At 33.4% G+C, this 25282-nt stretch overlaps 1 protein-coding gene across 1 annotated transcript in view; it reads right to left on the reverse strand.

Annotated features, from left to right (window-relative positions):
• Window positions 1–6100: 6100 nt before the first annotated feature.
• The window catches only part of GABRA6 (gamma-aminobutyric acid type A receptor subunit alpha6), a 32293-nt gene continuing 13111 nt past the window's right edge, over window positions 6101–25282 (reverse strand). The window contains exon 8 of the mRNA XM_074230031.1: window positions 6101–6379. Within this exon, the coding sequence (XP_074086132.1) occupies window positions 6101–6379 (279 nt within the window). The remainder of the gene's footprint in view (window positions 6380–25282) is intronic.

Here is a 25282-nt window from a genome sequence, read left to right on the forward strand (position 1 = left end):
TAATTTGAAAATTATTGGAATACCTGAAAGTCATGATCAGGAAAAGAGCCTTGACATCATTTTCAAAGAATTACTACAGGAAAATTGCCCTGATATTATAGAAGCAGAGGGCAAAATAGAAATGGAGAGAATCCACTGATCCCCCAGAGAAAGAGATCCCAAAAAACCAACCTCCAGGAATATTATAGCCAAGTTCCAGAACTCCCAAGTCAAAGAGAAAATATCACAAGCAGCCAGAAGGACACAGTTCAAATATCGTGGAGCTGCAGTCAGGATCATACAGGACTTAGCAGCAACTACATTGGAAGCTCGTAGGGCTTGGAATACAATATACCAGAAGGCAAAAGAGCTTAGAATGCAGCCAAGAATGAACTACCCAGCAAGGCTGAATGTCCTCTTCCAGGGAAAAAGATGGACTTTCAATGAACCAGGGGAATTTCAAAGGTTCCTTTTGGAATGGCCAGAGCTGAACAGAAGGTTTGATCTTCAGATACAGGACTCAGGTGAAGCATGGAGATTGGAGGAGAGGGGGGAAATATGAGGGACTTAATGAGGATGAACTGCATGTATAGAAAAATGGTACTGATAATATTCATATGAACCATCTCAGTTAATAGAGCAGGTAGAGGGAGCTTTTATAGTTGAAGCACAGGAGAAAGCTGAATTTGAAGATAAAATATGGTGTAAAAATGGAGTCAATAAGCAAAAAAGGAAAATGGAATGGGAGAAAGAAATATGAGAGGGAGAATAGTCCATGCTATTTCACATAATAAGATTTTTTTTTATTACAATGAGCTATTGCAATGATATGGAAGGGGGGAGGCAAGGGGGAATGAGGGAACCTTTGCTCTCATCAGAGATGGATAGGAGAGGAAACAGTAAATATACTCAATGGGGCATAGACAACTGGAATAAGAAGGAGGGGGGGAGCAGGGGGAAGGGGTGGGGATGTGAACAAAGGAGGAGAAGATGGACCATGGGGGGACAGTGGTCAGATATAACACATTTTCTTTTTTTACTTCTTGCAAGGGTCTGGGATTGTGTGGCCTGCCCAGGACCATAGGGCCAGGTGGATTCTGGGCCTAAGGGGTGGTATGGGGGCTCAGGGCTTCTTGGCCCCCGGACCAGGGATCTGTCTGCTGTGCTACTCAGCGACCCTACGGCAGAGTCAGCGTAAAAGGAGAGAGAAAATATAGTACACGGGAGTGGAGAAATAAGAAAGGAGGGAGTTGTGATCAGCAATGGCAATGTTGGAAAAATATGGAAGTAACTTTTGTGATGGACTTATCATAAAAAATGTGATCCACTAAGGACAGCGTTGATAGTTTTGGAACAAAGACTGAAACACATTTTTTGTTATTATTTGGGAGAGGGTGCAGGGCAAGTGGGGCTGGGTGGCCTGCCTGGGGCCACATAGCAGGGTGATCGCTGGGTGTCTAGGGCCGGATTCAGTCCCAGGCACTCCTGGCTCAAGGGCCAATGCTCTGTCTGCCACCCAGCCACCCCTACTATTATTACTATTTTATTTCATTTTGGGTCTTTTTTTTTTCTTCTTTTTGGTTTTGCAGGGCAGTGGGGATCGGGTAGCTTGCATGTCACATGGCTGGGTGATTATTGGGCTTACGAGGCTGGATGTGGACTCGGTTGCTCATGGCTCCAGGGCTGGTGCTTCGTCCATTGCACCACCTGGCCATACCTACAATTATTACTATTATTTTTTTTTAATTTTAATTTCCCCCCCCCTTTACTTTTTTGCCCAAGCAAGTCTATCTATATTCATGGGGGGAGGGGTATTTTGTTTACTTGTAAACAAGTATATTTTATTAATGTAAAGAAAAACATTTGTATAAAATGAGAATAAAAAATGAATTTAAAAAAAGCAATTAGAGACATACATTTTTCCTTAAATACCACTTTGATTTAATCCCATAAATTTTGGTATGTTGTCTCATTGTTCTCATTTTCTATAATGAAATAATCTATTATTTTACTTTAATCTTTGCTTTGGTCTTCTCATTCACTTATATTTCAGGATTAGATTGTTAAATTTCCAGTTAATTTTTAATCTATCTTTCCATTGTCCATCATTGAATATAGCTTTTATTTCAGTATAATTTGAAAAAGATGAATTAATTTCCTGCTTTTCTGTAATTGATCATGAGATTTTTGTGTGCTATTGCACTGCTGAGAAAATGGTACATTCCTTTCTACTGCCATTCAAATTTCTCCAGAGTCCCATTATATACAACTTTTCCAGAATTTTTATTTACCTCTTTTTGTTCTTTTTTGTGAGAGGTTAGATATATTTAGTTCTAAGAGAAAAATACTGAGATTAAAAAGACCAGACTGACTTCTTTTGTTGTTTTTATTGTCTATTTCCTCCTGTAACATTCAATTTCTTCAAAAATTTAGATGCTATTCCATTTGGCATATGAATATTTAGTATTGATATGACTTCATTATCTAAGGTATTTTTCATCAAGATAGAGTTTCTCTCTGTATCTCTTTCAATAACATCTTTTTTGTTCGACTTTGTATGGAATCATGATTATTACCCCTGCTTTCTTTACTTCAGCTGAAGCATAGTAGATTCTGCTCCAGAAGCTTATCTTTTCACTGTGTGTTTCTCTGTTTTGAATATATTTCTTGTAAGCATATTGTAGAAAACTGATTTTTAATCAATCCTACTATCTGATTCCATTTTATGGGAGAGTTCAGCTTCACAATTATAATTACAAGTCCTCTCCATGCCATTTTCCCCTTCTTTATTGTCCTTCTTTACTCCCCTCTATTATTCCACCCTTTCCCTCACAAGTGTTTTAATTCTGATTATCACCTTCTTCAACCTTTTCTCCCTTTTACCAGTCTTGCCCTTGATTCTACCTGTCACCATAGCACATTTTATTTTTCCTTTTGGTTAGGCAATATGGGTTAAATATGCTCAGAGTCCCACAGCTAGTAAGTATCAAGTGTATGAGACTGGATTTGAACTCAGGTCCTCCTGACTGTAGGGTCAGTGCTTTATCCTTGTTTTATTTGTTTTGATTATTTCTTGTTAATTTTTTTCTGTGCATTTAATGATTTGGTGTTTTTATGTGAGAGTTTCCATCCTGCATTGCCCCAAGCTTTTTATAGTGGTTTTCAGAGTCTTTTTTTCTGGTTTTCACTGGGATTAAGAAACTCGTGGCTTGCTTGCACTAGAGTAGCTGCTTCCCTTCTGGCTTGTACTTGGTATAGGGCTCCCTGTTGCCTTTCCCAGGGTGTAGGATTTTTATGCTGGCCTGCCCTTGGAGCAGGATCTTGCCCTGAGTTGCTATGGAAACAGGGTTTCCCTGGTATAGGGGACCAGGGAAGGATCCTACTATTAACCTATCTTGTGATGGAGGCTCACTACTGGTCATAAAAGTCAGGTCAAGCCTGCCTAGTGGCTTGTGCTGTGTATGGGGTTGCTGGCACAGGACCTTGCTTTGCTACCTTTAATCCAGGCTTGCATAGGGGGCTGCTAGTTTGCTGCCAGGAGTGTGTGATCTTGTTGGTGGGTTGCCCTGGCTCAAAGCCCTGCTGCAACCTTGCTGCGATGAGACTGGCTACTACTGATCTCAGTTCTGGCTCCCAGTCCATCCCAGTGAGACCCTTTTTCTCTGTGCTGACTGAGAAGCTGCTTCTTTGCCTCTAGATCAATTCTGAGGCAGTTTTGAAGTTGTTTGAAGAAATATTTGGGGGCCTTTTAAAGTAAGATTTCCTCCTTATTCTTCCACTTGGTCCTGAAAGTCCTACAAGATATTCTTCTAAAACAGAACCCTTTCCTCAGTTTTCCTGTATTGATTATAATTTATTTTAATTTTATGAGGATTTATTTACAATGCTGTTTTTTTCTGAATTTCATATGTATTTAATGTTCTGGTGAGCATTATTTAGTTTCCAGTCAAATTTTAATCTATCTTTCAATTGTCTATTATTGAATATAGTTTTTATGTCACTATGATTTGAAAAAGCAGCATTAACTTCTAGCTTTTCTATAGTTGATTATGAGATTTTTGTGTGCTATTAGATTGCTGAGAAAATGGTATAGTCCTTTATTCCACTTGATTCTGAAAGTCCTACAAGATATTCTTCTAAAACAGAACCCTTTCTTCAATTTTCCTGTATTGATTATAACTTTATTTTAATTTTATAAGGATTTATTTACAATGTTGTTTTTCTGAATTTCATATGTATTTAATGTTCTGGTGAGCATTACTTAGTTTCCAGCCATGCAATCAGAATAATTCATATACTCTGGTATTCACATCCATTAGTTTCTATAATTCTAACTTATTTTTTTTAATTTTATTCAAATCTTTCAATTTTTGTTTATCTATTCCCTGATTAATGTGGGTTATTATTATTGATTCACTTGACTAAAAAAACACAAGTAGTTGGCAAATGTGAAACCAAAATATAAATCTTTATAATTGTCAATATCTGAGTGTTACAGATTTCATAAGTTTAAAATTGAATTTATTTAATGTCTCAGTCTAATATGATTTAAGTAATAAAAGATCATGGAAGAATTTTAAAGCTATAGAGGATCATCATATTCAAGATACACACACATACATACACATATGCCCATGCACACATACATGCACACACATAGACCTATACCTCATTTTTCTAATTAGGAAACTGAAACTTAAGAGGATGAATTACCAAAGTACAAAGAAGTATTAAATAGTAGAGATAGGAGTACGTTTTTCATCCAGGTCTTTTAAATCTAAATCCCATGCAAGTGCATTATAATAAGGTAGTGCCTCCTAATCACTGGTGGAACAATTTCTTGAATAATTATGTTGTTAAGATCAATTTTCAACACCACCAAATAAAAGTAGAACACATCATCCCCATTTAGTTTTTTCTAATACCACACACTCCCAACTTAAGCAATGATCTAGTGGTCAGTCTAGAAAATTTCTGTGAGCTGTCTGACTTTGAGGGTTGAAGCTAGGGGATGTATCTTTATTGAAAGTTTCCCTTTCGATATTAGGTGTTTGATCAAAGCATATTATTTTTGAACTGCCTTACACAGGAGTGAATCTGCTTAATATTTTTACTAGAAGTGTAGCAAGGTCAGAGTTGTTTTATTTGGGCATTCTTGGAAACAACAGGAAGATTTTTAAAAAGAGTCATTTATATGTAAAATATAAGCTTAATGATTTCATTCTAAGCACTACAATCTCAATAATTGTAGGGCATAATATGGAGTACATTTTTTTAAGGACAATTTAATAGTATACAGCTGCATTATTTTTTGAATAGAGCTTAAGCAATGTACATATGCATACATATTTTATATTGAATGAATAATTCATAGAAATACAAATGCCATACTTTATTGAGGTAAAAGAGCACAGCAAGGTTAAAAAAATAATGGACAGACTGAATGCTGATTTCACAATGCAAGTGAAAGCCATTTTAAGCCAATATAAAGGTCACCTCTATGCTGATCTTCACCTATTGATAAATATTTAGGGCATGTTTATAATTTTTTTTATTTTGGACCATGGACCAGAACTTATGTATTTTAAGGCAAATTTTGGAGGTGCTGACATTTCCACCGCCTTTATTTTGTGATTAACAGGAAAAATTTGTCATCAGTGATAAAAAAAATGCTTTAAATCTCATGTCTATTTTTTTTAGGTTTATGCAAGGCAAATGGGGTTAAGTGGCTTGCCCAAGGCCACACAGCTAGGTAATTATTAAGTTTCTGAGACTAGATTTGAACCCAGGTACTCCTGACTCCAGAGCCGGCGCTTTATCCACTGCATCACCTAGCCACCCCCCACTGTGCCACCTAGCCACCCCTCATGTCTATTCTTAATCATCATTCCAGTCTTTTAGAAAATTGAATTTCTACCAGAAAGGTCATTTTATTCCATCCTTCATATTTTACTAATATATTACTTAGCATATATTTGACCATAATATGTAATTTATGCAATCCAAATTTTATTTCCAAATTTAATACAATTTTAACAGCTTAAGTCCCTATGCTATGTTCAATATAATTTTAGATACACTAAATAAAGATTCTACCTTCGCAGGTCATTTTCTAGGACAACTATTCAATGCTACTACTAATCTCCATAGTGTCTTTAGAAAGGTAAACAATCCAGTATACCAAATTGAATCCTGCAAATGCCACTGGAAAGAGAATTCTGGAATATTGATCTATTTTACTTGTGCCACCAATGACTGGAGGTGGCAGTGGTGGTGGTATTTCCGGCATCAACTGTGAGTTAGGTGCTCTGGTAAGAACCTTTTTCACCTCAGGTGCCTGAAGTTTTGACAGGGTTAGTGAATTCACTCGCTTCTTCAGATTATAATTGGAATCAGAACGCTGTGGAAAGAAAACACAAAGTGGTTAATTACATACTTGCTAATGCAGGTTACAATCAATTTATTCAGTAGTTATTTATGGAGTATCTTCGGATTATTTTCAAGGCAATGTTATGGGTCAATGCTTAAATCTTCACTATAATAATCAAACCATGTAATTCCTCAAAGATGGTATTAATGACTTGCCCAAGGTCACACAGCTAAGTAATTACTAAGTGTCTAAGGTCACATTTGAACTCAGGTCCTCCTGATTTCTGGGCCAGTGCTCTATCCACTGTGTTAACTAGTTTCCCCAAAATCATTGACTTCTTTATACTGACTTTTTTATCATGCCAGTTTAGGATGATTTAAATCTGAGACCTCTGCTGATTGGGAAGTCTCTGGCTAGTTCTCATGAGAGGCCTAAGGCATAATACTTACTTCACTCTTACTTAAATTCACTATCTGGACTGTTCTAACCTTCACCATGTGCCTTGACCCAAGCACACCTACTTGCTTTTGGTCAGAACCCTTCTTTGCCCCAGCTTCTCTCCTCTATTATAATATAAGCTCCAGGAGGGACTATCTTGTATTCATATTTCTTCATAGTGCTTAATAAATCATTTATCTATCAATCATTGAATCATTTAATCAATCGGTTCACAAATATTCATTAAACAACTCTGACATGGAAAGAGCAGAATCAATGCTAAGTGCTAATGGGTTGTTAGTTGATTCCAGATGATACTAGGAACCTTGAGATTCTAATACTTCAGCTACTTAGTTCTTTAGGACTAGAGGATATTAAGATGATATGAATGTATGAAAAACTAGGTCCAAAACAACTTCTAAAAGTTAGGCTTTAACGTTTTCTTTTAAGGTAAAAGAATTTATGTCTCTCTCCTTCCATGTCATGATGGCAGACAGCAGAACTCAGAATTCCCAGCAGTATTTATCTATGAGAATGACCATCTTGTCTCTTGATTGATTCATGGATAACTTGAGGCCCCTCATATTTTGCTCTCATTCTCTTATAAAAATCCGGTCAGAAAAAGCAAAATGAACAAATATTGCTAACTTTCAAGAAAAATATTTAATAAAAATCCCTCCTAAATTCACTCAGCACAGTAATAGGGTTCTCTCATCAGACCCTTTCTTTTGTTTTCATGATAACATCCCAGAATCATGTCCTTGAAGAGGACATATTTCTATAATCTATAAAAGGATGGATTTAGGGTTGGCAAGAATGTAAGAAGTCAACTATTCTAACACTTCTACAGAGGAGGAAATCAAATTCCAAAACAGTCCAGTGACTTTTCTAAGGTCAAAAAGAAATTAAATGTTAAAACAATGATTAAAACCACACTTATTCAATCTAAATTGAATGTTCTTTCTATTCTACCATATTTTCTCAAAGTCAAACCATTAGAAGAATCTGAAAGAAAATGATTGGGATCACAGAGATTACTGGAAAGATGAGTATCTTTCAAACAGAAACAGAGGCTAGACAAATGAAGATATATTAGACTGAATTTAGAAGAATTAGAGAATATTTTACCTTTTGTCAGGTCATCTCTTAACTACAACATTATAGCAAAAAAGTACTCATGCCCATTTTATATATGGAAACTAAAATAGAGAGAGGTAAACAACCACAAAGGAAAACACCTTTAAGCAGATTTTTAAGCCTATTTTTATTTTTTAAAAATTAATTTTTTCTATCACTTTACTAAGTATTACAAACTTCCACTCTCATCCTGTTAACTGAATATTTTGTTCATTATGTTACCATAGGACCCTGTCACTGGGAGTTTAAATTTGTGTGTGTGTCTGTGTGTGTGTCTGTGTGTGTGTCTGTGTGTGTGATAAAGAGAGGGTCATAGACAGTTTATGTGGACAAGAATTGAGAGTAGGAGGAGGAAGAATTAATTAATATGAAATTTTTCACTGATATTTCTGAGTAAGAGAGCAAAGTTTGGCCAGTCTCTCTCTCTCCTGGTGCTAGTCATTATGAGATGATGAATTTCCCTTAACCTCTACTTATGTCCAAACTAGTTTGACTTTCTTGCCAATATGAGCATTAAATTCAGCCTTTCTTCTTTTCCTCCTTACTATAGTAACTGAAATTGCTAAGCATAAAGTGGGTCTTGCTCATTCATTTCAGAACAGTTTAGGAACTATAGTATGCTTCACTTATGTACAGTATATTTGCTTCTAAAGTGCATTTCTTCACACTAAGGACAAGCATTTATATTACTATATAATGCATGTTCCAATGAGTCAATGAATGAAATTTCATTCTTTCTTCCCTCTTCTCTCTTCTGCCTGTTTCAGTCTCTCTCTCTCTCTCTCTCTCTCTCACTCTGTCTCTCTCCTTCCTTTTTCACCTTCTCTTTCTCTGCCTCTGCTTCTCTCTCTGTTTCTCTTAAAACAGAAATATCAGGTTCCTACATGTGATGATGACTACAACACCTGCATTGATACTGTGCTTCATAAGTTCATTGTCTTAACTAAATATAAACCAGGACTTCCACAGGCCTTAACTTTATGTCCATTTCCCAATTCCTTAGTTGCTTTGCGAAAAGGTTGAATTTTGGACAGTTTTTCCCCATTATGTGCAACATGGGCTTATAATCCAATGCTGCATGATTTGGACATCTTCCCATCGATGCCGTGAGAATCTCTGTGGTATATTTGTTGTTTAGTGTCCATTTCTCAGCATGTCCTTTGAGGCTGGGTTTACCTTACAGCAAGTCTCTCTCATAACATATGTTATACATTTTCTTTATTCTCATAAAATAGTTTTATTTACACACACGCAGTAGAATTGCCATTTTGCTGTCCTATTGGGTTTGGTGCTCACATAGACAGACTGTAGCCTGAAACCCAGCAATCACAGGGGATGTTGGACACCTCTCTGAGTGTTAGTTCATCTTTGGTAGCAGAAGGTCCTGCAGATTCAGTGACATTTGGAATAAAAGTAATACAACTGTGATAATTTTTCTCTCTGAACTTTCTTCCTCCTGAAGTCTTTCATTCAATTTACTAAAGACTTAGCTGCAATTTTAAACATAGTTTTCAGTGTGAAAAGATAAGATTTTCTTTTTCAGGGAATTAACAGGCTCTCTGTGGAAAAGTCTCTATTAAAAGTATTCAAGTTCATTTTTCTCATAACCACCTATAGTGGTTTTTAGTTATTCTATGTTTATTTGCCAACTCCTTCACAAAATTCCAGAGAGAATTATTAACTCACACCATCAAGTCAAGACTTTGAAGTGAATATCCCACATTCTAAAGAATTTCTTAGTCTCCTGTAATGATGTTTTGGAAGTAAGGAAGAGCAAAACCAAATTAGGTTAAAGGCTCATTGGAAGAGATCTATATTCTGTTTTTTTTTTGGTTGAAGATATCTGAAATTATTTCTGTCAAAGATCATGAAAGAGGGCAAAACCTCCAGGGATGCCTACTTTGCTTTTATTGTCTTCTCTTGTTTGAGAGACTTAAACAAAAGGGAAAAAAATGGGCTTTTAATTTTTTTATTATGGAAATAGTTTTTCTGAGAGAAAACTAGGTAAAGCAGAATTCCCTGCCATTTGTATATTAGAGGAGTTTAGTAGTTTTCTGCCTTAGAGGAATTCCTTGTCAATAAAAGAGCATAACTCTTTTTCAGCCTACTGCCAATGGTGACTTTGTGTCAAGTCTCACGTTATTTTAGTTACTGAATGTAGGGGGTGGGGGAAGCAGTTTGCTCTGTAGAAGAGTTTTGACAGCCATAAGAAGAGTAGAAAGACCAAAAAAGGTTTTAATCTGCAGATGATGTGTGTTAAGCACTGATCTCTAAGGAGACCAGGGTATTCAAGCCTGCCTTCCAACATTATAAGTTGTCCCAAACCCATGAATTTTCCTACTCCCCCATGTACATTGGGTGGGACAATGTGATCCAAGGTTACAGATGCTTTGATGATTCTTCTATTAAGTAAATATCATGATTTTTCCTGCTTCTATCTTCCTATTGAATATCAAGATTATTCCTGTTTTGATCTTAATATAATTTAAATGTCAATAATGACATAGTAGTTGATCTTGTGTAAACGGGAAGCACACCAATGGGAGCTAAAGGTGATGAGTAATAGGAATATCTTCAGTGATGAGTAGTAGGACAAATACCACCTACCCTTCCACACACTTCAGTGTTACCCCTAGTGGTCTGAGAGAAATTTGTAATTCCAGTCTTGTGATCATGACCAAGCATTCAGGTGTGAGAGCATATTGGGGTGATATGTGAACTGCCATGTTAATGGACTACACTTCCAGAATGGATGGCTTTGGTGCTATTCTCAAGACATATGATGAACAAATCGTAAAAATTAAAGTTTTCTAAAAGTGGAATGGACTAACATGGGAGATAGGAAGATTTTTATCATTATAAATATTCAGTCGAAGGCTCCTATAAAATTTGTCACAAAGAGAATTCCTTTTTAAGTATGAATGAAATTATGTAGCCATTCAAAACCCTACTTCTGGGTAAAGAAGGTACTAGTTCCATTTCATAGGAAAGCAGAGATTTTAAAGATTTAACACAGCAGAGATTTTAAAGATTTAACACAAAGTTCAACTCTGTATAGGGAGCCTGAAGTCCCATATCAGATAAGAATACCAAACTATCTTTAGTATTATTTTACTTACTGCAGTAGTAGGGACAGAATGGCAGAAATGATATTGGGTACTTCTGAGAATAACAAGATCCCAGACCAAGTATATTCATTCATTTAACTACTGGTACTTTTGATTATGAAATATTTGTCTAGCAGTCAATGAATTGACATAATATTGGAGAAACTCTATTATATCCATTTGTATATTTCTTTTGTTGCCATTCAGTCATTCAGTCAAGTCTGACTTTTATCCATGGACCATAGCATGTCAATACTCTTCATGGGGTTTTCTTGGCAAAGTTACTAGAGTAGTTTGATATTTTCTTCTCCAGTGGATTGAGGTAGTAGATTAAGTAGATTAATTCAGTGGATTAAGAATGAAGAATTAAGTAGATTAAGTGTCTTGCCTATGTCAAACAACCAGAAAATCCCCAAGGGTAGATTTGAACTCAGATTTTTCCTGTCTCTCAGGCAGGCCAATGCTCTAATCATTGAGCTAACTACACAGTACTACCCAGAAAAACAGAAGAAATAAGGAAGTCATATATTTTTGACTCCCAAATTTTCATTTAAGAATTGAACAAATGTGTTGGCTGCATCTATTCCAAGAGTAACAAAAAATTATTAGTCCAAGAGACACTTGATCTACTGGCCTCCAGTGTCCATGATGCGTATGAATAGACAAATATGAAGATATCAATGGTCTATATTCCAAATTAAAAATTGAAAAGAAGAAAAAAACATTCTGGAATCAGAGAGCTTAGACACAATATTGACAACTTACTATCTGTCTGATCTTGTATAATTCTCTGGCTCCCATTTCCTTCTTATGTAAAAGAAAGCACTTAGGCTATGTAACCTATGAATTATCTTCCAGCTCTATGCATCTGATCTTACTCTCTCAAATTAGGAATAAGAAGGTTTGATAAACTTTTGAAATTAAATACATGTCTGGCACATGTCCAAGCCACCTGGGAGGGAGTCTGAAGAGCAGTTGGAGCCTGCTTCTTTGGGAGTCTTAATGATATCTAATGACTACAGTACATGGGTTAACATTATGTAGGGTTTTTTTTCCATTCAATTAACCATGTGGCTTTAATTGATTTAAGAAAGCACTCAAAATTACCTTTCAAATTTAGTTATTTCCTCTTTTCCTTTCTTTACCTCATTGTCCTTAGCTATACTTTGATGGTAGCTAATGAGAAAGGAATTTTGAAGTCAGAATCCAGAATGAGTTTAGCAGTCAATAGAGCAAGGCTGACTCAAGGAGCAAAAAGTCATCTGGACAGATTACCTTGAGGATTAGCAAAAGTTTTCATTTGGCACATGTGCTGCATCTGGATTAGGGCTTGATGAGACCAATTACATGTTAAGGTCTGAGATAATATTTTAGATGGTATAGAGAAAACTGACTCAAAGGAAATGATGAGCGGGTAAATATTTATATATTGATTTTTGCTCTATAATTAAATTTTTTAAAAATCCCTTTAAAAAAGCCAATTAATGTTAAGTGTTTCTTGTTACTGATTCCCCAATAAATGGGTAAAAAACAATTTAAGTATGGAATCAAGAAACATATTCATCTCTAGTATCTCAGGTTGAGAAAGTGAGGTCAGATTACACATATTAAATATGTAAGCATATTCTCTTTTCCTTTGTGAATACCTTTCAATGGAATTATTTTTGAACATGAATAATTTGGTTCACCATTAAAAAGGACAAAGATGTTTTACTCTTGAGAAACCTCATGCTTCTCTTTTGTGCAAACCAAAAAAAAAAAAAATTCCTGAAAAATTGCTTTGTCTTAATGGACAGGAATATTTGGTTATTATTATGATGATGATTATACATCCCACTGTCCTTATTATCAGATGCTCTACTCATCTGAACAAAGATGAAAGGAAATATCATATTAAGAGAAGACATGGAAGGTGGCTAGGTGGCACAGAGAGGACAGCTAGGTGGAGCAGTGGATAAAGCACTAATCCTGGAGTCAGGAGTACCTGAGTTCAAATCCAGTCTCAGACACTTAATAATTACCTAGCTGTGTGTCCTTGGGCAAGCCACTTAACCCCACTGCTTAGCAAAAACCTTAAAAAAAGAGAAGACATGCCTGTGATGTCATCAACAACCTATTAGTTTTCAAAAATGGAAATTGACCTATGAAAAGATATTGGTTCTAATTAGCACATTTTTAAGCCAGATTTAACAACTAACAACCATTCATTATAATAAAGAGTTCAGAAACCACTTCAGTTTGCAAACTCTCTATCTCCTTGCCAAATAGAGAAAAAAGAAGGTACAAGACCTGATAAACTAATATATAAAAATGCCTGAGGACAATACAAAAAAATATTATATCCTCTCATAAAATAACAAAAAGTAGTTGAGGGGAAAACAAGCATTTAGAATACTTCACAAAAAAATCCAAATAATTAGGTTATTCTAACAGCATGGGGCAATTCATAATTTAAAAAATGAAATGTAAAAACAAAGAAATATAACTTTTCTAAGGATTCATTTGATTGTATATTATAATAATTAACAATATTATTAAAAATCATCACATTTAGCTTCTTTCACATCCTATTACATTATTTATTAAGTGATGAAGTGATTATGACATTTAAATATATCAGTTCCATTATGCCCAAGGCAACAAAAATGTGCATACCCTTTGATTCAGCAATGCCACTACTGGGTTTATACCCTAAAGAGATTATAAACAAGTGTAAAAACATCATCATCTGTACAAAATTATTCATAGCAGCTCTGGTTATGGTGGTAAAGAATTGCAAATTGAATGAATGTTCATCAATTGGAGAATGGTTTAATAAGCTGTGGTATATGTATGTGATGGAACACTATTGTTCAATTAGAAACCAGGAAGGATGGGAATTCAGGGAAGTCTGGAAGGGCTTGCATGAACTGATGCTGAGCAAGATGAGCAGAACCAGAAAAACACTGTACACCCTAACAGCAACATGGGAGTGATGATCAATCTTAATGGACTTGTTCATACCATTAGGGCAACAGTCAGACACAATTTTGGGATATCTAAGATGGAGAATGCCATCTTTATCCAAAGAAAGAATTGTGGAGTTTGAACAAAGACCAAAGTCTATTGCCTTTTATTTAAAAAAAAAGTTATTCTATTTTGTAATTCTGTATGTCTCATATTTTATGTTTCTTCCTTAAGGATCTTCAAATTAGATCAATGCATACTATGAAAACAATATAAAGACTAACAAACTGCCTTCTGTGAGGGGTGGGGGAGGAGATAAGCAAGATAAGAGGAATAATTGTAAAATTCAAAATAAATAAAATCTTTCAAAAATAAATAAATAAATATATCAGTTCCAGTAAAATGTAAATAAGCTCCTTGAGGAAAGAGATTGCAATTATTTTTTTCTTTGTATGTTCAATAACGAGCAAGAAACTAAAAAGTTTCTTGAAATTATGGAGAAACCTAATTCTAATCAAATACACACAGAATAAACTTCTGTTGAAAGTTACAATTTTTAAAGATAATGAAAGAGATTTTAAAGAAAGATCTTAGATAAGATTCTGAAATCATTTTACACAACAGCATAAATGTTACTGTTACCAAGTAAAGATGACAGATATCAGTACTTGTAAAATTCTAATTCCTATAAATCTTTATGAGAATGGGTCATGTATAAAATAAGATTTTGACTGTAAACAGATTATTCACAAACAACTTTCTAAAAGACTACATATTTTTATAATAGCATAAGATGTGGAGAGGCAGAAAACAAAACATCTTGCTGTCTTCTATTGTGCCTGTAGTTCCTTGATTACAAAAATATATTTGATTCACTAGACATTCATTGAATAGTTCATTTATTTAGATTACAATGTATATATTGATACACATGTATGTGGATAATTATGTACATGAATGTATCCTTATATATGTGTGTACACATCTATCTAACTACACATATGCATATATACATACATGCATACATGTGTGTGTGTGCAAAGATAGGATGTGGTGACACATCTATAATCCTTGTTACCAGACAGGCTAAAGTTAGTGGATCACTTGAACTCAAGAATCATGAGCTGAAGAAAGGCTAAAACCAATTGAATATTTATACTATCAGACTCAAATATGTTAATCTCCTGGGAATAGTAGACTCTTAAAGTATGACAGGAAGTGCAAACCAGGATTGATTTAGGTTCAGATGGTTCAGAAGGTCAAATAAGGAGGTCTGGTCTCAAAAAGAAAAAAAAAGAATATGTATATTTCTGTATGTATGATCACAAATATTATGTTTGTATACATATATATGGATATAAATATATAAGGATATAAGTAAATATAATATCCATATGTGTACTAAAATCTTAGTACCATTTTTAACCTTAAATTTGGAAACATAAATGTTACAAGAACACAGTATTTGAAAGGTTTATTATTTCTGCTTTTAAAATACTGATGAGGTTTCTTATTTCAATTCAATAAAACCACTTATATGTGTGTATGTGTATTGATATAGTCAATTTTATCAGTTGAGGCTCACTGATTGACATTTATTTGCACCACTAGCCTTAAAAATCATCCATAGATAAGGGCATATGATGCATATATGATAGTGCTGATATGTCTTCTTTAGAAAAAGTTAAGTGGAAAAAGATCAGGTAACTAAGGTGTGCAAGCAAGAGGAACTCGTCTCCTGATCTACTAGTCTGAGAAAGTATCATCCAGAATACTAAACTGAAGTGAAAACATTTAATCCAAAATTCATAAAATTAAAAAGTGAAAAAATTTAAATGCATTTTCAAATGATTTTGTGTATGTCTGTAGCATTTATTATATAAATATATATATATATATACAAAGTATAATTTTTTATAAAAATGATAAATGGGTACATTTTATATATATATATATTTATAAATATAGAAACTGTAACTGATTCTTCTAATATTACAAGATTTTGCACTAAAGAACAAGGAGATTATCTATGCTTTTGTTTTTTCACTTTCTTAGTACCTCCAGTACTTAAAAGAGTTCCTGGAATATAATAAGCAATTAATAAATTCTTGTTGGTAGACTAATTGACTTGTGATCTCTTAGGAGGAAAATAAGAATCCTCACTCTCTTTACCACACTGAGCCTTGACAGAAGAGAATAATATCACAAAACCCCAAGAAGAGAAAGTTTCAAGGAGGAGGGGGTAGGAACAAATATCAAATGTTACATAGAGATCAAGAACAATTAAGACTGAGAAAAGATAGTGAGATGTGGCAATTGGAAACTTGGGAGAAAGCAATTTCAATTGAGAGATGAAATTGGAAACAAATTTGAAAAGATTGAGGAGTAAGAGAAGTAGAAGCAACAAATGGAAAGTTATGTTTGTTTGTTTTTTTCTATGACTTCACCTGACAAAAGGAGATACACAGGGAGAAAGTTTGAAGGGATAGCAAAATATAGTAAAGTCCTTAATTTGTGATGAGGATGATTTGGTTACATTTTTAGTAAAGTGATCAGAACAGTGCCCAACACATAACAGGTACTTAATAAATCATTTGTTTGTTCCTTCTCTTTCATCTGCTAGCTAACTGGGGTTTGGATAATACAGAGCTGACAATGGGAACCCCAAAAGCAAAAGCAAAAATAAAAACAAAAAACAATAGATTTTTTAAAATGGAAAGAAAGGCCAGTTTCTAAACCATGTTTCAAATTAGGATCTACTTTCTAAAGCACAAGGAGGGGGTGCACTGGTGTTTCCAATCAGGGATAAAATGGACTTCTGTCTTAGTGCAGATGAGGGCTCAGCTTGAGACTGTTACTGTTTGGAGGAAAATGAGCACCTATGGTTTTCAGTTTGCACAGGGCACACCTGCCACTGAGTATCATCCTGCCATCTATATTTTTAGACATTGCTTGGTTTTGTGTGATTCCATTAAAAAAAACATCCTGAATCAAACTGGCCATTAGGAGTAAGTAATCCCTTAGGGTAAGAGAGGGGTATTTGACAGATCCTTTTTAAAAGTCTTTTTTTTTTTAAAGTTGTGCTATTTATAGTGAAAAATGTATTCAGAAATATGTTGCAATCCCATAAGTTCAAGAGGTTAAGAGAAAAATAAATTAAATATCTAACCCTCTTTAACTAGGCCATCTGTAAATTTGATTTGGCAAGACATTTTGTATCATATCTTCAAAAGCAAAAAATTTGGGGTCAGGACACCAGTTCAGATTTTCTCTCTGCTTACTTTTATGACCTTAAAAAACCCACATTTCTTCCCCTGTATGCTTATTTTTCAAGGAAGAGGAATAGCATATATATATATAACAAGCATATGCATTTATACATATACATACAACTCAAAACTACAAGATATTAAATTATTAATGCTTTTACAATTGAGTAATTTAAGACGAGAGTTGAAGGGATTCCTTGCACAGTTGTAAAGATTTTATGAATAGGGAACTAAGACTTAAAGCCATATCATCAGCCAGCAAGTCTTCTTTCTATTACTTTACCAGGAAGAAAATCTTTTTCAATTCACTAGAAAATTTAAATTGAATTGTATTTTTTAAGGAAATGCAGTTGTTAATTTCAAGTACTGTATTCATTATACACTCATTTGATGTTCAATAAATGTTAATGGTTATGATATAGGCTATAAACAGACATGGACAAGTAAAATGAGAAACGTTAATGAGAAAATTCACCACAAGCCTATATTTCTGTGATTTTTATATGCAGAACATAAAAGTCCTGATTTGGCTACTGGGAAAATTTACTTAATAATAATCATGTATATCACATTCAATTTCTGCCTACTGATATATCAATTTTAAGGTATGACTGTCTATTAGATAGGTACCATATTTTCATAGAAATAGTTGTTTTTAATAGTTCATTAATAAAACAGCATGTACTTATAAGATCACAGAACCCAAAATCACATGGCCTGGGGAGTTCAAGTCTCCTTTTGCCTCTTACTGGTTATTTGAACTTGGATACATGCATTATCCTTGGTCAACTTAAGTTTTCTTATCTGTAAAATAGAAATAATGACACGTGAATATACAACTTCACAGGTTTGTTGTCAATGGGAGAAAATGTATGAATTACACTGATATTTAATGCAAAGTTTTTGTAGATATGAGGGACTATCAGGGTGGAATATTTATGTAGTCAAACTCAACTGATGCATTGGTTATTTTTACTGAATTGTTTTTTCATCTTTTATTATAAGAGATGGTTTTATCCCAGGTTCCTAGACTATGATGAATATGATGATAATAAAAGATGTCAACAAGAGTTTCAAATCTGCAAGTGTTTAGTAATTATTGTGCTCAGTAAATGTAAGTAGTTATTATTTTATCACTGAAGGTATACTATGTCATTTGAGCCAACTTGATTATTTTGAGTGCACTCAATGTGTTGGTGTGTTTAAGTAAAAGTCAATCTCTTGTCAATCTTTTTTTAATAGAGGAATTTAAAAAAATAAGCAAATAATACAGCAATTCCATATATTTAAAGTGATTTTTAACAATACAGATTTATACATATATCCGTGTTTATTGGTGCCCAGTTTATCTGGACAAGAACACTCTGAAATAACTCATCCCTTTCCCTCCTAATTCATTTTATGAAATTTCAGGATTAACCTTCTCAAATCTCATCCCTAGACATGTGGCTTTCAATTTTGGAAATATTGAGTTTAAGAGATCTACAGGTAGTTATTTAATAAAAGGGAAATGGAAAATACAAGACTGGCTATGAGGAGAGATTCAGGATAGACAATCATATGTGAGAGTCATTTTCAAAGAATTATAATTGAAACTAAGAGAAGATAAGAACTGCAGGTGAAATAATACTGAGCAAGAAGACAAGAGTGCCTAGGGCATAACTTTGGAGGATCCTATCAATAGTAATCATGACATGGATGAAGATCCAACACAAAATAGTCTAAGGAATAATCAGGAAGAAAACAAGGGGAGAGCAAAAGACATAAAAGGAGAGATTGAAAAGTCTTTTAATCCCCAGCTTCTGACACCATTTCTCATAATGCTAGATGAATAGAATTTAATAAATATTTATTCAGCATCTACCATGTGCCCAGTAAAAGACAGAAAAGATAGTCCTTGCTTTGAAGGAGCAATCTAATTGAATTAAATTATTTAAGGGAAAGGATTTTAACTTGATAGCCCAAAGATTTTAAGTTTGATGAAGGCATAAAGTCACTGAAATCAGTCCTCTCATTTATAAATGAAGAGATAAAAACAGAGAAAGTTGAATGATTTGCTAAAGTTCACACAATTTACTGAGTCCAGACCTAGGATTCAAGAAATCTGAAATCTGAATCAGTATGTCAGACAATGAAAACAAGACAACCTAAGATAGTACTGAACAGAAGTCAAAGAGAGTTCTGGAAAATTGAGAATGAAACAAAAATAAATAAATAAATAAATTAAACAGTCCAAATGACTTAAAAAACAGAAAGAAAATCAGACATTCTAGAAAACTTTCTTTAGGGTATTCTTTGTATTATTAATGCTACCTCTAAAGAAATACAAAGGTTGTTTTAATGACCATTTTTCTAGCACAAATCAATTATAAAAGTGATAGCCTCTAACCTACTATCATTTTAAGCATTGAAAGCTCACATAAAGATTGAGAACCACTGATGATGTGATATACCGAAATGTTTAATGTCAATTAAATTTAATAACAATAATTTTTGATTCCAACAACAAGCCTACTCAAGTAATATTGTTTTGATGAGAATAGTCATTTTTAAATGTCATGATATTTAGGGATGGGGGAATAACCTTGAGTATATAGTATTGCTTTGTTTCTTTTTGTGCATTTCCATTAAATTGCCAGGGTTTCCAGTGAACAAATAAAACATAAATGTTCTAAAAATTCCAAGTTCATTTCTTATGACTTTCTTTACAATTTGAGTTAACCTTTTAGAAACAAAACTTTTTCTTCTATGTTTAAAAAAATCTTGAAATGGAACAGAATTCTTACAAAAAGGGGAAAAGGTTATTCATTTTAAAAACCAACAACCAACAAACAAAACATGAAAGGACATTTAGAAATAATAAAGTCCAATCATCTAATTTTAGAGATAAAGTCACTGATGCCCAAAAAGGAGTGAATTGTCTTCACGTGCTTTGAAAGACATTTTTGACAACTTCATTAATAATAATAAACCTTAATAAAAGTCAACCATGGTGTGATGGTTTTGGGTTTAGTATGCAGCAATGGAAAATTAGGGGAATTAAAGACATATGAAAATAATTTCAAGTGTTGTAAAACCATTATTCTGGCTATAAAGTCCATTAAGAATTCTTAAAACAAATGGTAACCTGGGCTCTGGCAATGCCAATGAGTGGGGTAGCCCTCTGGTCAATGTGATGCAACTGTTCCTATGTTATGAGTCAAATACACAGAAAGAGTAACACAAGTTGTCAGGATAATGGTATGCAAAACTGCTGGGATTAGTAGCTTGATGCTAAAGAGAAGGGAGATCTAACACATTAGGTTCTACTTTCGCAAGAATTAAGATGAACTACTAGAAATATCAAATGCCAATAACTCAGCTGCTGGAAGTGCTTCAGTGAAGATAGTAAGGGCAATTATATGTAGGGAAATGAAATGAAGGAAGGAAAGGAATGAAGGAATTAATATTTTAATTTTGTTTACATGTTATATTATGCTGTATAATAACTATGCAATCAGTTTCATTTAATAACAAAGTTAGAAACATTTTTAGTGGTTATAGGTATAGATTTCATATTCCTTTTTATTAATTCAACCTTCAGCACCAATTTAGACAATAATATTGTATCTGTATTGTGGACCCAAGAAAATCATAAGAAAGGTTTAATTCCTAAAGCTAGATTAAAAGAAATAGAAGATGAAATTGAGGAGTTACTTAAATCTGAAGAGACAAAAGTTGAAGAACACAAGATTACTGAAAACAGTGTACAATAAACTGGGACTGAAGAAGAACTGAGTCCAAATCTAATCTTAGACAATTCTTTGCTGTGCAGTTAGGTAAGTCACTTCATCTCCACAAAAAGTAGTGGGGCTAGATAGGAATCATAATTACTGATTCACATATTTCACAGTGAAGCATGAAACTCATGTAAAGCATTTTACCATTTTCCTCTCAAATATAAAACTCACTTCTTCACAGAGAGTTACAGTATGATCAATATTAAGAGAGCTTAAAATTGTAAAGATTCCATATGTATGCCCTTATGTTCTTGTGTGCTTTATGAAAAGTACCTTCATTAAATATGCAATATATAAATCTATAAATATTTATAAGAAAAAATATATTAACTAGATAGCAAAAAGGGTGAAAATGTCTCAGGTGTGTAAACATGACTTATTCTCTCAAAAATTATTGAATAGGGGCGGCTAGGTGGAGCAGTGGATAAAGAAACCAGCCCCGGAGTCAGGAGTACCCGAGTTCAAATCCAGCCTCAGAAAAATTATTGAATAAGTTGCTTAAAAGTGTTGCTTTTATTGACTAAACTTTTTATTTAATTTCACATGACTTGTTTATGTACATCAGATATATAAAATAAAACCAAGAATAGAGAGAAAGCCAGAGTATTTAATGTCTACTTTAAAATAACTATTTAAATCAACACATACAAATAATTCAAAAATTGTTTCTAAATGTTTCTTAAACAGCACTAAGTACTGTTTCCACATTAAAGAGGGAATCAAACCACAAGATCTCAATCATCGTTTTATGTATGAGGTTATATCAACATATATAGCTCCATGTCCCCCAAAAATCAAAACTCATGAAAAAGACTCTTTCCTTTGTACAAATCTTTTTTTTGAAGAATATCATGTTATAATTTCAATTCAATTCAATCAATAAAAAATTCTTAATGAATACCAATGTCATTTTTTTTAGAAAAAGGTTTTGGGCTTGAATTCAGAAATCATTTAAATCAATAATATACTTCAAAATAATGAGATCTCCCCTAGACAAGGCAGCATGAATATTACTATATCAGGGAGAAAACTGAGTAGCAACTAAGTGCAAGTTATAGACTTGAAATAAGGAAGACTCATTCATCATCTTGAGTTAAAATCTGACTTCACATTTTATTAACAGTGTGACCCTGGACAAGTTACTTAACGCTGTTTGTCTCACTTTCTTATCTGTAAAATGAACTGGAGGAGGAAATGCCAAATTCCTCCAGTATCTTTGCCAAGAAAAGTCTAAATAGAGTCATGAAAAGAGTTGGACACAACTGAAATGACTGGATAAAAAAGAGACTTATTGTTATTCTTAAATGATGATGCTTGTCTTTCCTTCTGCAGGAAGATAATATCATGGAGGTGGTGCCATGACAAGCAAGTGAACTGGATTTGAGTGAGGAAGTGTTGTGATGAATCTCCAGATATTCAGGTCCATCTGGACCTAGTGGCCAGATAAGAATCAGGTCCTGGATAAGAGGCAATCAGGTTTAAGGGACTTGCCCAAGGTCACACAGCTAGTAATTATCACATGTCTGAGACCAAATTAAAACTTCAGCCCTCATGATTCCAAGGCTGGAGCTCTATTCACTGCTCTAGCTGAAAGAGTCAAAATGAATAGAATATACTTAGAAGGAATTAATGTCTATTCAATGTAAAACTAAATGTTCATTGTTGAAATAATAAAATGTATCAGAAATCTGGAAAGGTTCCTAACAAAAATCTGTACAATATTAACAAGATTCAGAATCTAATACTTGTTTACCTTTGAAAGAGACTATAGGACAGATAAGAATTTTCCAATTATGTGTAAATTGTATAGAATATGAACCTTTTTTGCTACTATAATTAGATATAAGAAAAGATAATCGTATAGTGTAGCAGCCTAGGGTCATTGCTCCATTGAAAAAATCATAATAACAAAATAATATGAATAACAATAAACAAAGTAGAATAAAGGTTAGAAATCATTTTATAGGGACAGTTAGGTGGTGTAGTAGATAGAGCACTAGTCTTGGAGTCAGGAGGACCCAAGTTCAAATCTGGCCACAGACACAATACTTATTAGCTCTGTGACTCTGGACAAGTCACTTACCCTACTGACCTACCAAAAAAAATCATTTTATGTACTTCATCTCCTTTGTTATTTGTCATTATCAATATTATTATTATTTTCATTTTACAGAGAAGAAAATTGAAGTTCATTAAATTATAACTTTCCCAGGGTTGTACTCTTCCCTGTCTCTAATTCCAATATAGTATCAATACTTTGTCATAATCTATTATATTTATGTTGAAATAAAGTGTAAGAACAATTTGGTTTTATAGTTTAATTAACAGTAATACTACTTTAATTAACAGTAATAATAGTAATAAACTATACTTTTACAATATAATAGACTTTTTTGAAGGGGAGAACAAAGAAGTAGGAAAATCAGCATTATCTATGCTTAAAATTATTCACTAACTAAAAATATGTGCAGTCCAGGAGATTACAAATACATAATCTTATCTTTCAAGTTTTAATAGCTAGAAATTGCACTGTTTCAATATAATTGATTCCATTTGAAATCTTATATATTTTATTTTAAACATTTAAAAATATTCTTAGAAGGGATCTATAATTTCTACCAAATTGTTAAAGAAGTCAAACACACACACACACACACACACACACACACACACACACACACACACACACAAGTTTAAATGTCCCAACCTAAGAGACTAGTAAGTCACCTGCCCCCATTGCACAGATGTGAAAATTATGCCAGAGACTGAGTGACTTATATGTGGTCACACATGACATTCATCTTTTTGTACTATTTGTATTTAAGTCTTCCTGACTCTGGGACCATATCTACTACTATGTGCTGCCTCATTTATTCATTCACTCTTACTATTTTTTAAGTATCAACTTAGTTTTAGAGTATGGTAATTGCCTTTTATTCCCTTATGATCTAATATATACATATATATATATATATATAAACATATATGCAGATGATAAAAAAATAATGCTTCTTATAATGTGCTGAAGATAAAGACATGTAAAATATTAAGATATATTGACTAATACAAGCACCATTGAATTTTGCATAAAACAACCCATTCTCAAAAAAATTGCATATTTGGGGAAAAAATCATCAAACAGGAAAAATTATTTTTTGTCTCTCAGATAATCTGTGCCTAGTCTGTAGAGAACCTCTAACAAGTTTTAGGTAACCATCTGCATTGAATTCCCCAAAGCAATTATAGAATCAAAGAAACCTATTGGAAATAGTTTTATATATAAAATAGGGAAATTTCCCAGAGTTATATTTAAGTTGTTTAGAATCATTTTTGCTACTATAATTCATATCTTTATACTGGTCAAATGAAAGTATTGTAGTGTAATCAGTAGAGTATTGGGATACAAATATAAGAATTATTTCTAAACCAACTCAGGTAATTTAAGCATACCTAAGTCTTATGACATCATCAATAAAATAAAAACCAGCTGATACCTAATATAACTTTAAAAGTTAAAGATTTCTTCTATAACAATACATGCACAATAGAATGAATTTTCTTTGAAAAGAACTAAAATGGGTTTCCACAAAGAATTTTTATTGACATAATTGTCAGGGTTCTTCATCTTTAAGGTAATCATTTAGAATGAGGTAGGGGAATTTGATTTAAATCATTTATGTATAGAAACAATGGGTGGAATATGTGGTAATCAGTGGATTCTCCTCCATCTTAAATTGAAATTTTCAGATACCTAGATAGGCAATGAATTATAAACAATCATTTTTGTTTTATTTTTCACTATAAAAGTGTATTGGTACCTTCCTTTAGACATAATCATACTAATAAAGAACTATGAATGATTCATTTGGATTTTCTAAATGTACAAGTTGTTCAGATATTGTACACATGAAATTATTCAACCACATAAAGAAAATGCTTGATTGCTTCAAATTCCAGGGTTGCAACCAACATGATAAAGTAGAAAAGCACTCAAAGAATCTCTCCCAAATTCCCCTTCAAACAACTTTAAAATAACACCTCAAATTAAACTCTGAAGTTATAGGCCACAAAAGGTCAGAGTAACATATTCTTCCAGCCTAAGACAACATAAGATGGAAAGATGGATTTATGACATGGAGGAAGATCTTGACTGAAGTCCATGTGGAAGAAACATTAGAAGGTGATAGAGATAGAAGTAACAGTAATTTGGGCAACTCCCAAGTCAGTAAGTAAACCAGACAATTAATTGGTCAGAAA

This window comes from Macrotis lagotis, chromosome 1 (assembly GCF_037893015.1).
Source record: "Macrotis lagotis isolate mMagLag1 chromosome 1, bilby.v1.9.chrom.fasta, whole genome shotgun sequence".
Classification (NCBI taxonomy): domain Eukaryota; kingdom Metazoa; phylum Chordata; class Mammalia; order Peramelemorphia; family Peramelidae; genus Macrotis; species Macrotis lagotis.